Source organism: Bombyx mori, chromosome 11 (assembly GCF_030269925.1).
Source record: "Bombyx mori chromosome 11, ASM3026992v2".
Classification (NCBI taxonomy): Eukaryota; Metazoa; Arthropoda; class Insecta; order Lepidoptera; family Bombycidae; genus Bombyx; species Bombyx mori.
The window spans coordinates 10,086,299-10,104,817 of NC_085117.1; the positions used below are offsets into that span (position 1 = coordinate 10,086,299).

Sequence of the window (18,519 nt, forward strand, 5' to 3'; positions counted from 1 at the left end):
AGATAGACTATTATTCATGGAAGGTAATATTATTTAAATTGCAAAGTCATCACTTACATAGTTTGTAATCATTAAATTCTGAAAAGTACGAAACCGTGATACTAATTCAACTGACTTTAGGGGCTTAGTAGATATACATACACTTCAGCAAATATTAAACATGATATCACAGAATAGAGACGTAGTTTAAATAAAACTAGTCTAACACTTCAAAAAATATTATCAAATTAAACGTTGAGATAGCAATATTTATAAATCTAAATTCTGTTGTCTTTTATCAACTACCATATCAAGAAAAGGATATTTAAATGATCACATGACTTCAATAAATGACCAAACCTCCGGATAAGACGTCCGGTGCATTCGTATATAGCGATGCAACGGTGTTTGAATCCCGCAGGCGGGTACCAATTTTTCTAATGAAATACGTACTTAACAATTGTTCACGATTGACTTCCACGGTGAAGGAATAACATCGTGTAATAAAAATCAAACCCGCAAAAAATAATTTGCGTAATTACTGGTGGTAGGACCTCTTATGAGTCCGCACGGGTAGGTACCACCGCCCCGCCTATTTCTGCTGTGAAGCAGTAATGCGTTTCGGTTTGAAGGGTGGGACAGCCGTTGTAACTATACTGAGACCTTAGAACTTATATCTTAAGGTGTGTGGCGCATTTACGTTGTAGATGTCTATGGGTTCCAGTAACCACTTAACACCAGGTGGGCTGTGAGCTCGTCCACCCATCTAAGCAAAAAAATAAAAATAAAAAAATGGCAGTGGTATTACTTTAAAAAAATCATATTAGTAAGTATTATATCATCAGTAAGTATAATACAAATTAAGATATACATGCAATTCTGCAGCTGACCACATATACATGTTAAAATTAATTTTAGAAATGACTAACTTTGGTTTTATAAATGAATGTTAAAACCACGTAGAAAAAAATTGGTTAAGCAATTAATAGATAAAGTTACAATATTTTACAAAAAAATTAAATTGCGGATACATAATAAATACTGTATTACCTGATCCGTTTTACCATTTTATTTTAACATGACAACTGACCCAATATACAGTTTACATTATAGGAAACATTTAAAATCTGAGATATGCACTTATTAAAATTATAGAATTAGAATAAGTATGACAAACTATTCCAAATCGAATGAGAAGTCATTCTGTGTATGTTTTGTCAATGTAGTTCAATCTAGTCGTCAGCGGAAACCAACTTTATTTTCGTACTGATAACTCAGTGACGAGATAGCTCAATTAGTCAGAAATATTTCTAGATATGAACTTTTAAGATTAGGCTTCGCAGCACACGTTCATACCGGTACTTAATTTGCAAAAATTGGAAGAAAAGGTATGCGCATTGTCAGCACACATCGGCGCCCGTCCGGAGAGGATCGCAAGGGACGTAAAGTATGCACCCGAGTTTAACCTTGCACAAATATAAACATTGTTCAAATAAACCGTGAACTTGAAACTTTACACCAGAATGACATCATATAAACATGTTCATTGGCTCAGTTATTTTATTAATAAATACGAGAGAAACACGTGAGGGTGTTCAAGGCTCCGTGAAAGCTGCATCGAGAAAGGTTACGCCCACTATCACAGTAAAACTCGGATAATTACAAATTTTATCGCTATTTTTGTTGCCTTTAGAGACAGATTAGTATACGGTACATCTGACTTTAAGTAATCACCTTCGCCAGCCAAGCTGTGACTCTTCATTTGAAGAAGATAATGTCATGGAGCTCGAAAAATACCGTAGAGAATTCATTTCATAGCCACTGGTGGTAACCATTTCTAGATAGCATCGATAAACTCTTCTTCATTCATCATTTCGAGTAAAATTTCAAAATATTCCCCACGAGACACACAGTACATAAAATAAAGGTAACCCATCGTAGACCCAGAGATCACCTATTTATTTAAAAGTAAAATCCTAAAATGCATATAAAAATGTGAATCGTGGAAGTAATGTTAAATACCTCACCGTCATCACAAGTATTTCGTATTCGAAGACTTTTTTAAATCTTCGGCCCACTAGTGTCCCTTCTCGACATAGGCCTCCCCGTCAATTCACGACTGCACCCTCGTATAGCACAATGTCACGTTATCAAACGTAGGTGACGTAAAGTTGACGAGTTAGTCTGATAGTTGATATCCTGTTTCCTTAATTTAAATGGTAACTGGTCATTGGGCGTACTGTGAGCCCACACAGATTATGTCCAGCCGCCCTGAATATTGCTCTCGTGCCCAACTACGGAAATTTAAAATTGAAATCTCGCCCTTTTGTATCAAACAGCACGCAAAATATAATTGACAGCTAAAATAACCTAAATAAATATAAAGGATTCCATTGAATTCACAACCCGTGATCCCCATACCCCTAACTAACCCTCGGCTTTATTTGGTCAACATAAACCCGCCTACCGGTCGGTAATCACGAGCGCTATACTCCATACAGTAGTGCAAACATTTACTCACACTTATCCCGACAGCGAACATTATCTTTTTACTTCGTGTTTTGAGTACCTAAGGACAAAACGTAGCGCGCACCCCAAACAACCAAAATATGATTTTTTGTTTGCCGCTCATGTGTGTTATCCGATTTCACTTGAATCTTAGTGCAGTTGTTGCTGACGCGTCACGGAAGTTTATTTTCATAGTGCCGCGTACAATAGATGACGCCAGAGAAGTCTTCAACAAATGGGTGTATGCCATAAATTTAACGAACAAACAGATGTGTCGTCCGCTTCTCACTATTATTTGAATCTTTGTACACTAGGTACCGTTTCTGTTTTGGTAAAAATATATAATATAATACGTACTATATGTAGTCCTGATTAAGATCTTGATAGTATATAGATGGCGAGCTAAACCAGTTAATACAAATGGCCGAAATCACGTAATCTGAGCCCTCTGAGCTTCTCGCCAAATCTTCTCAGAGGGTCGCGATTCTGATCCGGTGGTAGATTCAGCGAAACACCACTCTTGCTAGAGCAGATGGTAGCAGTCTCCCAGGCTGAGCCCTGTGAGTTCGCCCACATGTTCGGTGAAGCTAGTATAACCCCTCGAGATTACTACCAGTAGGTAGTAGAGGTTTGAAGTTTTTCACAACATTTATTTTTGTGTTTAGATCCAAAATACCAAAATGCGATTCAAACTTGAGATATTACGCTAACTTTAAATCCGTAAAAAATATAAGACTCCCCATTACGTTACCATTTAGTAAAAGCTATTGATATTCGACCTTAGTTAACCCATCATACGTATACACATTTTTTGTTTTGTTCCCTCCTCGTTTGTACACAGTACGCCACAATCATCCAATCAAAACAATCACTACTCGCGTGAGAAATGCTTCATCGTTTATTTCCAGGGGCATTGTTACCATAGATTAGGCATTTTATTGGGCACGACCCGCGTCAACATACATTACGTACGTACATTATCTGCCTCGCTTTCAATAATTCAACAATAATGCAGTTCGTGTGTCAGTATAATGTTGCAGATTTATTAGTTTTATTAAACGATACTCATTTATTACTAGTAATACAACGTAAACATTACGATCGGTTGATAAGCGTAGCTTTAGTGATGAGCTTTAGTGTTTTCAATAATGTTAGCTTTTTTTCACCTTGTTATGGAAAAATGTTAGAATTTTAAAATAAAATCAAAACCTTTAAAACCAATTTCCGACAAAAATACGATTTGTGAAATCTAAATCTAGAAGTGTCACTTATTACGGCCGAATTCAGATCATTGGGCGAATACTATTATTTATTACGCTATCGAAATTTTATGAATTACATTTTACTGGTGGTAGGACCTCATGTGAGTCCACACGGGTAGGTACCACCGCTATGCCTATTTCTGCCGTGAAGCAGTAATGCGTTTCGGTCTGAAGGGTGGGGCAGCCGTTGTAACTATACTGAGACCTTATAACTTATATCTCAAGGTGGGTGGCGCATTTTCGTTGTAGATGTCTATGGGCTCCAGTGACCACTTAACACCAGGTGGGCTGTGAGCTCGTCCACCCATCTAATTACAAAGCTTGTTGCCAACGTCCAACATCTATCGAAATCGCCAATGCTCTGCATACATTAGCTGTTTCCTTCCTTATAACTTGATTAATTACAATGTTTTACATTCAATTATATTATAATATATTTTCCTTAACAAATAAAGAAAATATTATTGGGTAAATATCATATTTTATCCTGTACCGTAGATGGTAGCTGGAATTCTTGCATATAATACCGTAGTTTTGTCATCCAAATCATCTAAAACCCGTAAGGACACCTTGCGCGGTTTCCAATACAATGCGTATGTTCTCGCCTTATTAGTGACAATGGAATAATATAATGTCAGTCAAACATTACCAACGGAAGGTTAGCGTTGAATTTAGTCCTTCAATTGAATTTTGTGATAGGGCCCGCACGTGTAGGTACTACCAGCCTATTTCTACCGGGAATGCGTACCAGCTTAAAGGGTTGGGCAAACGCTGTACTATAAAAATGAGACGAACAACTCTTTTGTTATTTGTTTTATTATTTACTAGCGACCCGCCCTAGCTTTGCTTCGGAAACTGTAATTTATTATTGATTTCTCCACTATTTTATGGATGTTATTAAGTATATATATAAACATTCCTCTTCAATCACTATCTATTAAAAAAAATCTGTTGTGCAGTTTTAAAGATCTAAGCATACATACGGACAGAGAAAGCGACTTTGTTTTATACTATGTAATGATACTGGTTTTTTTATTGCCCTTGTAAGCAGTCGAACATACGGCACGCCTGAAGGTGTGTGGTTACCATCGCCCTTGGACTTCAGCAATGCCAGGGGCAGAGCTAAGCCGCTGCCTACCGTTAAGTGTGTGTATAGGACACGGAACAAATATTAAATCTTCCAGGGATTTTGATAAGCATTCCACATGCTAACGTAGCAAATGAAACAGGTGTATTAAATACATATGTTGGTTTATTCAAGAGACGTGAAACTATTCGTACATAAACGTTAACTAAATAAAGTGGATTCTGACATTTATAATATGTTCTGAAATTTAAATAATTCCAATAAGAATAACAACTGAGGACAGGATGTTCTATAAATGGAGAAAAGACTGCCGCACCTGCGCCTTGTCGTTAAATATTCTTCATTAAATTTAATTCCTCGTGTCATTTCCATAATCGGCGACTACAGATAAAATTCTTCGCGGGATTCGAGAATTGTCTGTGTGAGGATGACATTATCATGGGTACTTACTCGGAAAATTTGCAAAAGAATTCACAGTTAAGAGAATTTTAATAGAATCATCTATATATTAATACGTGAAGCAAAAACTTTGTATCCTTTTTTACCAAAATTGCGCGGACAGAGGAGTATGAAATATCCCACACTTATAGAGAATATAGAGAAGAAGTGCACAATGCAATTTTTTTTTAAATAATGCATAAAAAATACCTTAAACCAATATAGAAAACATTACACACACTGATATGCATTTAACACACACGCATACCTACTATTTTGTTTATTGCTAAAGTCTGTGGTCAAGTTGAGAATAGATTAATATTGTTTTTCTTTAATATTATTTGTCTATAGTGTAGCCTTAACGAAATCTGTGATCATAGAAGTAAAGTCTTTGACAATAGAACTATAATAATGTTCAAACTTATAATTATAGTTGAATTTCGACTACCGGGCGACCGCTAGTTCATTTAAAATTATGAGTAACACGAGAGAACAACAAAAGTTTCGTATAATAAAATAATAGTCTTATGATTACCCTCATATAAAAGATATTTTTGAGAGGTTGTTCAGGGATGTTGTCATACAATTTTATAATAGAATGCATTTCGTAAAAGCCTCGGGGCTCAGCTGCCCGCTGAAAAGAGAACGTGTTCATAAAAGTTTCCGGTTTCCGTGCATTGTTTATGCGTCGCTCCGAAAAGTCTCGAAACATCACGTTTTACTTCCAAACACCGACCATTCCCGGTGGAAGCCGAAACGTTTGAATTTTACTGCACCTGTTTGTTTTGTATGTAGCCATACATTTAATATTGTACTGTTTGAATTCATTATTGATTTATTCCTTGAAGACCTGGAGCTTTGACACCCAAACACTTCCGGTTTGAGCCCCGTCAGGTCACCCACACGTCAAGTCGAAGCTGAAATAGCCTCTCAAGGCTATCAGCATGGGTAGGAAAAAAAAAGTTTTGTAGACTTTTTTTCCCCTACCTATTTGCTGGTAGCCTAACGGACTATTCTAGCTTCTCGCGGACGGGATTTGTGGACTAAACGTAGTGTTTGCACGTGAAACTGTCAAATGCATGAATTCTTCAGCTACTGTGACTACATAATTATACAAGTAAAACTACTTATACGGATTAATATCGCTTTTTACATTTACTCACTTTCATATATTCTTCTCGGAGTTTTGTAGACTTTACATTATTTGAGTACGTAGTCAGTCGCATACGCTTAAGTCCGTGAAACGAAAATAACAAAAATGCGACAATTAACGGTTAAAGTATATTTAATTATATCTACGTTCGCTGTAATACGACCGAACACCTTGGCGACTCGCGAAAATCAAGAAAATCTATCAAATTATAGTTTTTTCTACTATGTAAATAAATAAAACTTTACTGAGGGTAGGACGGACGTCTTGTGATTCCGCACGCGTAGGTACCAGCATCCTATTTCTGCCGTAAAGCAATAATGCCTTTCGGTTTGAAGGGTGGGGCAGCCGTTTTACTGTAAAAAATGGTAAAAACTGAAACTTTAGACTCATGTCTCAAGGTGGATGGCGGCATTTACGTAGTTGATATCTATGGGCTCCGGTAACCATTTAGCAACAGGTGTACCGTGAACTCATCAACCTATCTAATAAATAAAAACTGGCATCCATGCAATGAACAAGATCAATTAACCTAGTAGAGGTTAAGGGTGTCTTTAATATATTTAAGACCTAGATGCAAATGAGATTAAGTGCCTGCCAAGGTATCTAATCAACGTTTTAAAAATTATAATTAGTCGTGAATCTTCAGACATTCTCGTCAAATAGACAAGAACGGGCTTAATTACAGTAGGCGGTGGTCGCAATGTGGAACAAAACTAAATGGTGCGTGCCGAGCATTGCACTCTTCATAATAACGCATGCTTTCTTCTAAACAATTGCAATATTTTTTCTCAAGATACTGTAAATCGATTTTATGACTATAAATTACGTCTAATTTATTAAAACATTAATTACTTATGTACATTGTTGGTCATTTTTTTAAATAACTAACTAACGATATTAGAAAAAGACCGTTGCACGCTTCATTGAACTTTACATTGGGCATTGTGTTAACGGTAAGTCTATAAATAAACAAAATGACACACGCGGCACGGGTCGATCCTCGCCTACTTAACTGCGCTTAACATCTGTCTAAATTTATTGCTCAAATCTCGCAATTGGTCGGTAAATGGTGTTAATTTAATTACGGACGCACCGACACTGATCGCGCTCGATTGTGGATTGCAGCTTGGTTTTATAGCTTTTGTAATGTCAATTTATTCATTAAGAAGGTTGTCAGGAATGCAACGGGTTGTGCATAATTAAGCTAACATTACAAGTTTTAAGTTTTAGAATGCTGACACCAGACCCTTAGTTACGCTAATATCATTAATTCATTGAGTTGATAATCTAATTCAAAATTAATTTGAATATAACTACCTGTGTTTCAGTGGTAGATAGGGACAGGGCGCGTTAATGTTATTGTCCTTTTGCTTCCTATTTTTCCAGCAAGAAAATTAAGATAGCCGTTATTAGATACAGGTGTGTGACTCCGCATACCTCGGCCTACAACAACCATGTTCACCTGCCCCTGTTTCTAGGTCATCTTACTTTACCGCTTCCCATATATCCAACATTAAAGCGGTGTTGTGAATAATTATTTTTATTGTGGCTACCGCTTACAACATTAACGCCAACATTAGATTTAGTTAAAGTCTAAACACCGTTCCACCCTTCAAACTGGAACGCATAACTGCTTCGAGAAATAGGCAGGATGGGAGTAACTGCTCGTGCAGTCTTACGATACATCCCCGACAATCAATAAAAACCGCCATGTTATCACAGGTTCGGGACTGAAGAGCGAGATAGTTGAATGATGAGTCTTCAAAAGCGGTCAGCAAATAACACAAAACACATATGAGATACATAAAAACACATATAAAAGTGATAACATGTACGTTCCATTTTATAACTACATTAAAAAAACAACAGCAAAAGGAAATGATTTCAAATATGACCTTAGTGATAATAATTTGAAATCTTATCTACCTATTTGTTTCGTTGACCAATTTTCTTGTCAGTCTTAATAAATTCAATGTAACCTTGAAAGTTGGATCACTCGGAGTACTGACTCCTCGCATTTAATATTCATTGTACAACGCGTGTTATTTAGGAAGGGAAATAATGCTACATGCTGGATTAAGTCATCATTAGCTGGAAGTAGAATTGTCCTGAACGCACAGGGATGAGAGTCATACTTAAAAAAAAACGCAGGAATAACATCCTGGGATCTATGAATCACCGCCATTTTGTGTCTATGAATCACACTATTTAGTTTTACTGTGAAACATCGAATTGTTTTGCGTAGATTAGGACAGAGCATGATATTTGATCATAAAAAATAATGTGATAGTTGGAATATGCATCAGCAAATGAAATAATATTTTAATAGATTATTATATTATAACCTTAGTTTCTTCAACCTTAACAAATCAAGATGTTAATTTGTATGTTGCCTAACATCCGTAAAAAGTCGGGAACGAGCAAGGCTTTCGTAATCACAATATCTTTTGCAAATGTTACGCTCGGCGACCCGTGTAGCATGAATTTCCTTCATTCTTATCTTTCTATTATCAATAACATGATTTGTTTTACTCGCGTGACTTAATACTTTTTAAATATGGTAAAGTGTAAATAGTCGTCGTAATGACGCGACGTAGGCTTTTTGTTGTTACGCGCAGAAAAAATCGGTTTGCATCTTCGTAATGTTGCAGAGAAATAATTTATATTATTTCCAAGGTCATTGAGTAATTGAGTTTATATAGGCATTGTAGGCGAATTAACCCTAACTGATTCGTATCAGTACTTAGATATTACAATAGGAACTTCCTTCCGAAAGCCACAATCCAGTCAACATTGACTGCGGAATTAGTCCTCCATGTTCCGAAAACAAATGTTTGGAACACCAAGCATAATCTCCATGGGCCTTATTTTTCCAATCTAATAGACGGAGGATCACAGCGATCCCTAACCAAGACCAAGGAAGCAGTTGCAAAACAGAAGTTCACATAAGGTCAATAATGTGATTTTGCCACCAGGATGGGTAATTCGTGTACTTAATAAAACGCAATGCACCAAGCTCTTGTAATAAAATGATAATTGTATAAATTAATCATCTTTTGTACTATAGTTTCTCCAGCTTATATGAAAACAACTTTAAGTAGGTTACTGTAAACATGATGAGTCATGGACTACCGTCAACCATAAGGAAGCAATAAATCAATCAACGTATTCAACATCGTTAGGGCTTACTAAATAATCTCTAATAGTTATAATTGAAATGTAATAACTTTTTGTTTATTTATTTTTTCAGCTTGCAACAGTTTTATATTGAGCTATAAGCAAAAGCTTTTAATCGGATTTTACTGAGTTATTTATTACAACTATTATTTATTAGTGCTTAACGATGTTGCAAAGTAAAATGATAAACACGAAACTTTTTAAAAGATCATCATTTTAGAAGAGCAAAGAAAATAAGTTCGAGTAATCATTGAATTTTAATGTAATCGGTCCGTATTGCTTCGGTTGTTTGGATTCGATTTTCATTTTGCTATGAAAGCTATAATTCTAATGAAATTCCAACATTTCCATTATCCTTCAATTCAGAAAAAAAATTCTTCGAAACAATTTTGGACAAAATTTACCTTCCTAAACAAAAGATATAATAATAATCTGAAAATAATATTATAAAAAAACGAATGTATGTTTAAATAGAACTTGAGAATAATAAAGTCTAAAGGTAAAGTACCAAAGCTAGCTTAGTTTTCATAAAAATCGCTTTTAGTGCACATGCATGATATCTGGTGATGAATAAAAGGACGTGGGTATGTATGTACAAAAGGGAACGGTTTTCTCGTAAGCATAAAACCCGACTATATAGACGTCTAAACAACAATCGCTTCCTGGCATTGTCTGGAACATTTCGCAACGCCTTCTCTTTCATCGTTGTTATGCATCAACTGTCATAAATTGTTAAATATTCATAGTTATGGAGTCGTACAATGGTAATAACCCATTGAGTTTCTCGCCGAATATTCTCAGTGGGTCGCGTTTCCGATCCGATGGTAGATTCTGCGAAACACTGCTCTTGCTAAGACCAGTGTTAGCAACACTCCCGGCTTGAGTCCTGTGGGCTCACTTACTCGCCCGATTACGCTGATATCAGCGTAATCGGGCGATATAGCCTCTCTAGGCTATCAGCTTAGGTAGGAAAAATAATGATAATATTCTGTCCAGCCATTTATTAGGGAATACGGATGAGCGGTAACAGGCGCTTGCCCATTTGGGCCGCCAAACCGCAATGCGTTCCGGCTTGGAGGGTGGGACAGTTCTTTTAAATTTGAGACTTGAGTCGTATGTCTGAAGAGACAGCATTCACCTTGTGATATGTGTGGATACCACTTGACACTAAAAGAGTCGTTCACTCGGGTATTCGAAAAATAACATTGGCAGCAGCTGCTAGGGAATATTGTAATTCATTCTGAGTACCAATATTATCCTGTCCAGAATCAATTTCTTATTTCCTTATAATTTAATTAATTGGTCTTCGGACGTTTTGTAACCAGGCGCTGGTGGGAACGAATATACGTGAAGCATTCGGCCATTATTATCTGAATAGTGGGGCAGGTGTATTACTAAACTATCAAGATGCTTGACATATGCCTCGAGAACGGCGACGGCATTTACTTTGTAACGACTAAGCTTCGCGAAGCACCCAGCGCCATGTGGCTTGGGAGTACACCAGCTCATCTACATCATTATATAAAGGACTGTAATTCTCTCTTGTCTTTGTGTATTTATAAAAATACATATACTACGTTAACATTAAAGTTCAATACATATGTAGATGTTAGTGTTCTGCTAAGGCCCTGTAAACTCACTGGTCAGTACTATTTTACAATTAATGGCTTCCATCCTTCTGGTACCTCAATAGATTAAATATTGAAATATAGATTACTATAGTTCTAGCAATTGAGCTTATCCAACAAAAAGCAGACACTAAAATAATGGTAATGTCTGCAAAAAGGCATAACGTCGAATTTTCGCGATTTGAATTTTTTTATTGCAATTTATTTTTTGATTTAGTTCTATAAATAATCTAAAAGCTTATATAGATTACATTGAGAGAAAAAATGTGTAAAATCTATTAAATAACTATTCGATATTTTTACAATACTGATTACAATTATATGTACATATACAATAGATCTTGTTATCGTAAAAACGACGGAACTGAATAAATGCCGGAAACCAGATTAGGGTTCGGTAAAATAAAAAAAAGAACTTCAAAAGTCAATGTGGACAATGTGTTCATTTCAAATTGTCCAAGAAGTCGAGATATTAAATGTCATCAGTATGTACTTCGTAGTTCGAAGTATTTTTTAATGTTAGAGATCTTACATGAGTTTCCTGTTATAAATGACAGGAAACTGATCTGATAAATTTATTTCTGATTTAATAATCTGAATCTGGAGTTAAAAAAAACCGAAATAGTAAAAGAATTAGAAACGCAATTTATGTTGTATTTTTATTTTACATTTCATATCGAAAAATAACGTGTGAAAAGAAATTGTTCACAGAGCTGATAAAAAATGAACGATTATCAGATAGACAACTTAATTTCACATTTAAGCTATTTTTAACAGCCATCCAAAAAAAGAGGAAGCTCTCAATTCGACTATAATTTTTTTTGAGTGTTACTTACTTCATAACTTTTTTGTATATCCAGCGATTTTGATGATTATTTTTTTATTTAAAAACTAGTGCACATGTCCCTTTTTAATTTTATCAAGTTCCCGATCAATTATTTTGGGGTTTTCCTTATTAATGCATAATTGATTGACTGCAACTCGTCTTCCTTGCATCTGTTCAGTGCTGAGGGAGGAACCTTTACTGAACACTTTTGTTCGGACTATGTTCCTCCATTCATTCCTGTCCTCTACGCAGTTAATAGCGACATTGATGCTGGAGTACAATTTTGTCTTAATTTGATCGGACCAGCGCATGGCATTACGCCCCCTTTGCTTCGCTTACATTAATGTCATTCTCATTTTATTTGATTGAACCCGGTTTTCTGTTTTGTTAAAATCTTATCTTATTTCATCGGTATCATTAATCGTGTAACTCCTCCTCCTTGCGTCGATAATCCTCAATGCTGAGGGTCGCGGCCTCATGAATATTTCTTGGGCAAATACACATGGCGGGTTCGCGCGTCCCTCCACGACAGTGCTTTTAGAAGAGACTAGCTGTACCCGTCCGCTTCGCTGGGCATTTAAAATAAACATTATTATTTCTCACTTCCACAAAGATTCTCATCATTAACTCCCCCGCAACTGGTGTAGGGAGTCCAACACTCATATAAATATGAGCCTATCCATTAAGTACATGTATTTTCTACATGGATACCAAATTTCAAGTCAATCGGATGCATGGTTCATAGTTATAACGGAACATCCGTAAAAACCACTGTAGATTTATATATTAGTATAGATTTAGTTGTTCACTAAACTTTATTTGGGTTCGGCTAACTAACCGCCGCCATATATTCTAGGTGTTGACTATTTTACGGTGTAAAGATCGAACTCCAACTCAACCCTCCCCTTTTCTCATACGGGCTTGGGACCGGCATTGGTATAGTTAATCGTGTAACTAATAAAGTTTATAAATAATAATGTCTGCGGCAGGTGGTGCCCCGATTGCTGGGTTCCCTAGTGGGAGGTGCAATGAGTCCCACGCAACACCTTGAACAACAACAAGCTCTTGTCAAGCAGTTCGCGGAGATACTGGAGTTCGTTTTGAAATTCGACGAATATAAAGTAAGTACTTGTTTATTTATAACAACTAGTGGTCCCGCCGTAGTCGAAAATCGACTATAATTAATTGAAATTATAATTTCGAACATTATTATGGTTCTATTGTGAGACTTTACTTCTATAATCCCAGATTTAGTCAAAACTAAACTATAGACAAATAATATTCAAGATAAACAATATTAATCTATTCTCAATTTGACCACAGACTTTAAGCAATAACAAAAGTTTGACAACAAACAAAGTGTATTTATCTGTGAGTGTGTGTGTATGTGTCAAATACATGGTAGAGTGTGTAATGTTTTTTTTATTGATTTAATGTGTTATTAATGCATAATTTAAATAAAATATAAGTATTCTGCACTTCTTCTCTAAATTCGCTATAACTCTGGAAAATTTCATTCTCCTCCGTCCGCGCAATTTTCGTACAAAGGGGTACAAATTTTTTTGCTTCACGTATTAATTTAAAAATCATGACTATCAATCAAACTTCTCCACTACTGGATAAAGGATAATAATATAAACGTAATAAAATAAGAAGGAAACATTGTTAATGTTCTAATATAAAAGTAAGATCTCCCACCGAGCTTGTTAATTAATGATTTTGTTCGGAGATTCATTCGTTTAAACATTTTTATGGAAAACTTTATTTAGTGTGTGGTGGTAACCTTGAAAGTTTCATTAACGCAATTCAGGTTCCTGATAAATTAAATAATAATTTGTAGCAAATTTTCATACTACCGTTACTTTAATGGTCTTCCAATAATATGTATGATCTCCATCAAGAAAATACAAGCAATGCGGTTCAATTCGAAATTCAAAATAATTTTATCCGATTTATATATATCGTTCAAGGATATATTTATCCTTACGAACATTGTCCGCGTTATTTATTATCTTTAGAATATTTTTTTATAATAATCAACAGCTTTTCGTAGATAACGTTGATTCAAAACGATACAAATGACATGATCAAAAATATCACGATACGAATTATTCTCAAATATAAACGAGCTGTGTCGAAAATCATTTGTCTTGTTGTCGTAAACGTTAAAGTGTGTCCTATATCCAATTATAGTCGCTTTGAACGATGCAGTCGTGCGTATAAATATGCAAGAACCGCATGACACAGCGCCATAGTTGAATTGCTACGAACTATTCAACAAATTCTTTAATGTCCATTGAGAATAACAGCGTAAGCAAAACAATAATAATACATATCTCAAGACACTTCGTATTCTAGTGTAATTGAATCAGCAATTACTTTTGAGCCCTTTTGACCCATTCATTGTGTCGATAGCCGTAGTAGCGAACAAAAGCCAAGTAGTACGTTGTATGTAATATTGTAAACAAAGATAATAAACGCAATGTACCTTTTTGTGTAAAAATAGAAATCAAATTCGTAAATTGCGGTTTGTTTTTAGAAAAAAACCGAAACATATTTACGTTTCTGAAAGAAAGTAATTGTTTTTTTTTGTTTAATGTTCCTAAATGTAGTGTCTGTTATTAAGAAAAAAGTGACTACAAAACAGTATTTATAGCACATTCCCCGAATTTCTTTGATTTTTTACTTCGACGTAATATTCGTTCGTCAATATTTTTGTTTTAGGCCACCTGGTTTTAAGTGGTTACTGGAGCCCATAGACATCCACAACATAAATGCCGCAACCCACCTAGAAATATGAGTTCACTTCTAAGGTCTCAGTATAGTTACTACGGCTACTTACTAAAATTTTGGCTCTGCGATCTCATATAATATGGATGTACATAATATATCGTTTTGTACTGTATATAATATATAAAAAGAATATTATTTAAATAGTAATCATTCGGTGCGACAGATAAGGGTAGCGATTCGTGAATTTGTCAGCTATTGTAGAAAGTGAGGCTTGGCTGACCTCGGCCTCAGTGAGTCACTTCTCCGTGAATAGTTCGTTATTGTATTTATTACTGTTCGTTTCATTAGATTTGTATTAAAGGAACAGGAATATAGTCTTCTGAAAATAATAGTATCCCCGAGCGCTATAGTGCATGTCAAACTATGTTGAAAAAGATGAGTCCTTGAAAGGCTCTAAATACCATACGGTGTCATCCAAAGCATCTCTGAGGTCCGCTTGATATAAAACCTTTTTTGAGATACATATAATATGTACTCTTTTCGACTATTGTTGAATAGAAAAAAATAAATGTTAAGTAATACTATAAAGTATTAAAAGAGTGTATTGAACACGGACACACTTGACACTTGATTTTTCATATTTTAACTTTAAAGAAAGCTTCTTTCCAATACGTAAATATTGGTATAGCTTTTGTAAAACGGGATGAATTACGTTCATTGTCCAATGTTATTTAACTGAATCTTCAAATACGACGACGGCTTTCACTTTTGTTTTGTCATATTGCGAAACAGATATCTGAATCATCAACATTTTAGCTTTGAATCGGGTCTTAACTTGTTGTAATTTATAAATCAATTTTCATATTCAAATACCTCTAATATTATAATACATTAGTGATTACCTACTTTAAATTTTTTTGTTTGAATATGCAAATTTTTCACTTGATTCTTTTCAGAATTCGTTCAAGTATATTTTTTTGTTTTCAATAGTAGTTTTAATTTGTAATATCTAATAGATTTATGCATAGAAATTGCTTCATTGATGAATCCATTACCAAACTGTTTACGTTATCAATATAATCCTGGGTCATTTATCATTGGTCACTAAAAAATTTTCGTGCAGATGAAAACTCCGGCGATACAGAACGACTTCAGCTACTACAGGCGAAGCGTTTCGAGAGGTGGCATCATTAATTCGGACCTCCCACCGGGCGAGGAGCCTCACATAACCGCAGAGGTCGCCAACAGAATGTCATTGTTCTACGCTCAAGCCACTCCGATGTTGAAGGTGTTGTCCGAAGCCACTAGTCAATTCGTCAATGATAATCAACAGGACTTGGAGAATACAACTGAAACACTCAGCACGATGGCAAAAGTGTGCTTGAGGATGCTTGAGAATCCGTAAGTTTTTATCTTTATCTGTCTTTTATTTCTGTTCTAAAATCTTCGGTGGATTATAGTAATACATTAAACAACAAATATGACTTTAATTAGCAAGGTAGTTTAAATTATGTTAGTAGTATAAGTACGTGTATTAAAATAATTATAAGTTAACAAGAAATCCCAGTTTGGGTAAAGGCCTCCTCCAAAGACTTGTGTATTATGCATCCCACCCACCCCATATGTTCCGGCTGAAGTTTCAATGTAACAAAATATGAAAGTGTTGTGTTCTTCTGTTCCCGGAAAGTCCCATGATATCACAGTTAGTTTTATTTAAACATTCTTCTAGTTCTAATAGTCTTGTGACGACTGGGTTCTGACATTGTATGTTATAATTTTAATTGGCGAATTTGCTTTGTGAGAATTTTCGAAGTTTTTAAGGTTGGTTTTGAGTTTTGTAACTTTAGAGGAACTTTTGGTCATAATCTTCCACGGTGACCAGCCGGGTTGGAAGATTTTGTTTTATTATTAAATCCACTCAATTAATTATAATAATAATAGCCTTTTTATTCCTAAACATAGGGTTAAAGAGGTCCCTAAGTTCGGTGTGCCTTTTGGCATAGGCCTCCTCCAATTCCTTCCAATGGGTCCTATCCCTTGCTACTCTCAGCCAGAATGGTCCCGCTGTCTGCTTCAAGTCATCTTCCCATCTTCTGATTTGACGACCCCTACTTCGCTTGCCGTCTCTTGATTGCCAGAGGGTGACTTGCTTGCTCCATTTGTTAATTGTTAATTAATTACTTAATATTTTCTCTTAAACTATTAGTCGTCGGAACGAAGACAAGTTTAATTATGAAATTCGTGATCTTTATAAATGAAATTAACAAATGTTATTTTCGTGCTAAACCAAATGCTCGACTGCGTGTACCAGATTTCGAAATAGGTCAGTTTAAAACTGTGAGCTTGGACTACCAGAGTTTGGTGAACGAAGGAACGTAAATCTCAGATTACTCGAAACCGGATTTTCAAATGGCCCGACTGCCGTTTCACTGAACAAGCAAATGAAACGCAATAATGAATTGAAAGTAACAATAACGCTAAGCACAATATAATTGAAAATGAATACGAACATGTAGTAGTTGGATGATTGTACTACGGATGACCTATATTTCACAATACCAAAATTAATTATTATTTACCATCTAAGTACTTTGTCGATTTTCTTGTTACTATTTTAATTTAAACAGGCTACCCAATCTTGGTTGAAACTTGAAGGACATATTTATATAAATATATGTGGTTTTCAATCGCAAGACGAATAGTCCTAAAGTAAATTAATAAGACTATTGTCAACTTGTGCATTCTGTGAAAACTATAACACTTTAATCAGATTTAGTCCAGTTTGCTAGGACAGTTTTTTGATTTGTTATATTGAAAGTAGAATTATAAAATTAAAGGTTTTATTATTTTAAATCTATCAGTAAAAAGTATAATGTTTTACGTCCATACATTGATCTATGCAAATTTCGTTAATACCACAACTATGTTCATGAGATACAATATAACTTATTAGGTTTTTTTTCTCATCATATTTTTGAAAGTCCAGCTTTTTTTTTTATTGCTTAAATGGGTGGTCGAGCTCACAGCCCACCTGGTGTTAAATGGTTACTGGAGCCCATAGACATCTACAACGTAAATGCGCCACCCACCTCGAGATATAAGTTCTAAGGTCTCAGTATAGTTACAACGGCTGTCCCACCCTTCAAACCGAAACGCATTACTGCTTCACGGCAGAAATAGGCAGGGCGGTGGTACCTACCCGCGCGGACTCACAAGACGTCCTACCACCAGTAAATTACTAATATAATTACAACAGATGTATTCCGGACGGCCACCGCTCAGGTTTCGGCCACCACGTGTGATTTTTAGACTTCTTACTCTCGTTGAAACGTGGTGGCTCGAGTATTGCCGCAGTGGCTGTCGCGGAACGGGTGCTGGGATTGGTTCGAGGAAAATAACGAAGGCTTCAAGTATGGCGTTCACACGGTCCTCGTGGCTTGACCGGCGCAGGGCGTAGGAGCGAGTCTTTTCTTGTTCGACGGCGCTCTCCTCTTCTTTCGGAGAGGTCTTGACTCGTCGGCTCGCTGTCTCGAACTGAATTTGCAGCGAGGTAGGCCCCTTATTTATGGTCGCCCACACGCACTCGGCCAGCGCTATTATGAGTCCGAGCACGGTGGGCGTCTATTGTTCTCTCGGCCGCCTCGCTCGCCTATTGTTTGCCTAGTCGCTCTATTAGTCGCCCGTATTGTGACTCGCTCCTGCGTTCCCACGCCAAATTAAAGACCACG

The 18,519-nt window shown here is 35.9% G+C and overlaps 1 protein-coding gene across 1 annotated transcript in view; it reads left to right on the forward strand.

Moving 5' to 3' along the window:
- Positions 1-18,519, forward strand: part of LOC101739428 (CYFIP-related Rac1 interactor B) — a 49,723-nt gene that overhangs the window by 2,804 nt on the left and 28,400 nt on the right. The window contains exons 2-3 of the mRNA XM_004931519.5: positions 13,048-13,179; positions 15,915-16,192. Of these exons, the coding sequence (XP_004931576.1) occupies positions 13,048-13,179; positions 15,915-16,192 (410 nt within the window). The remainder of the gene's footprint in view (positions 1-13,047; positions 13,180-15,914; positions 16,193-18,519) is intronic.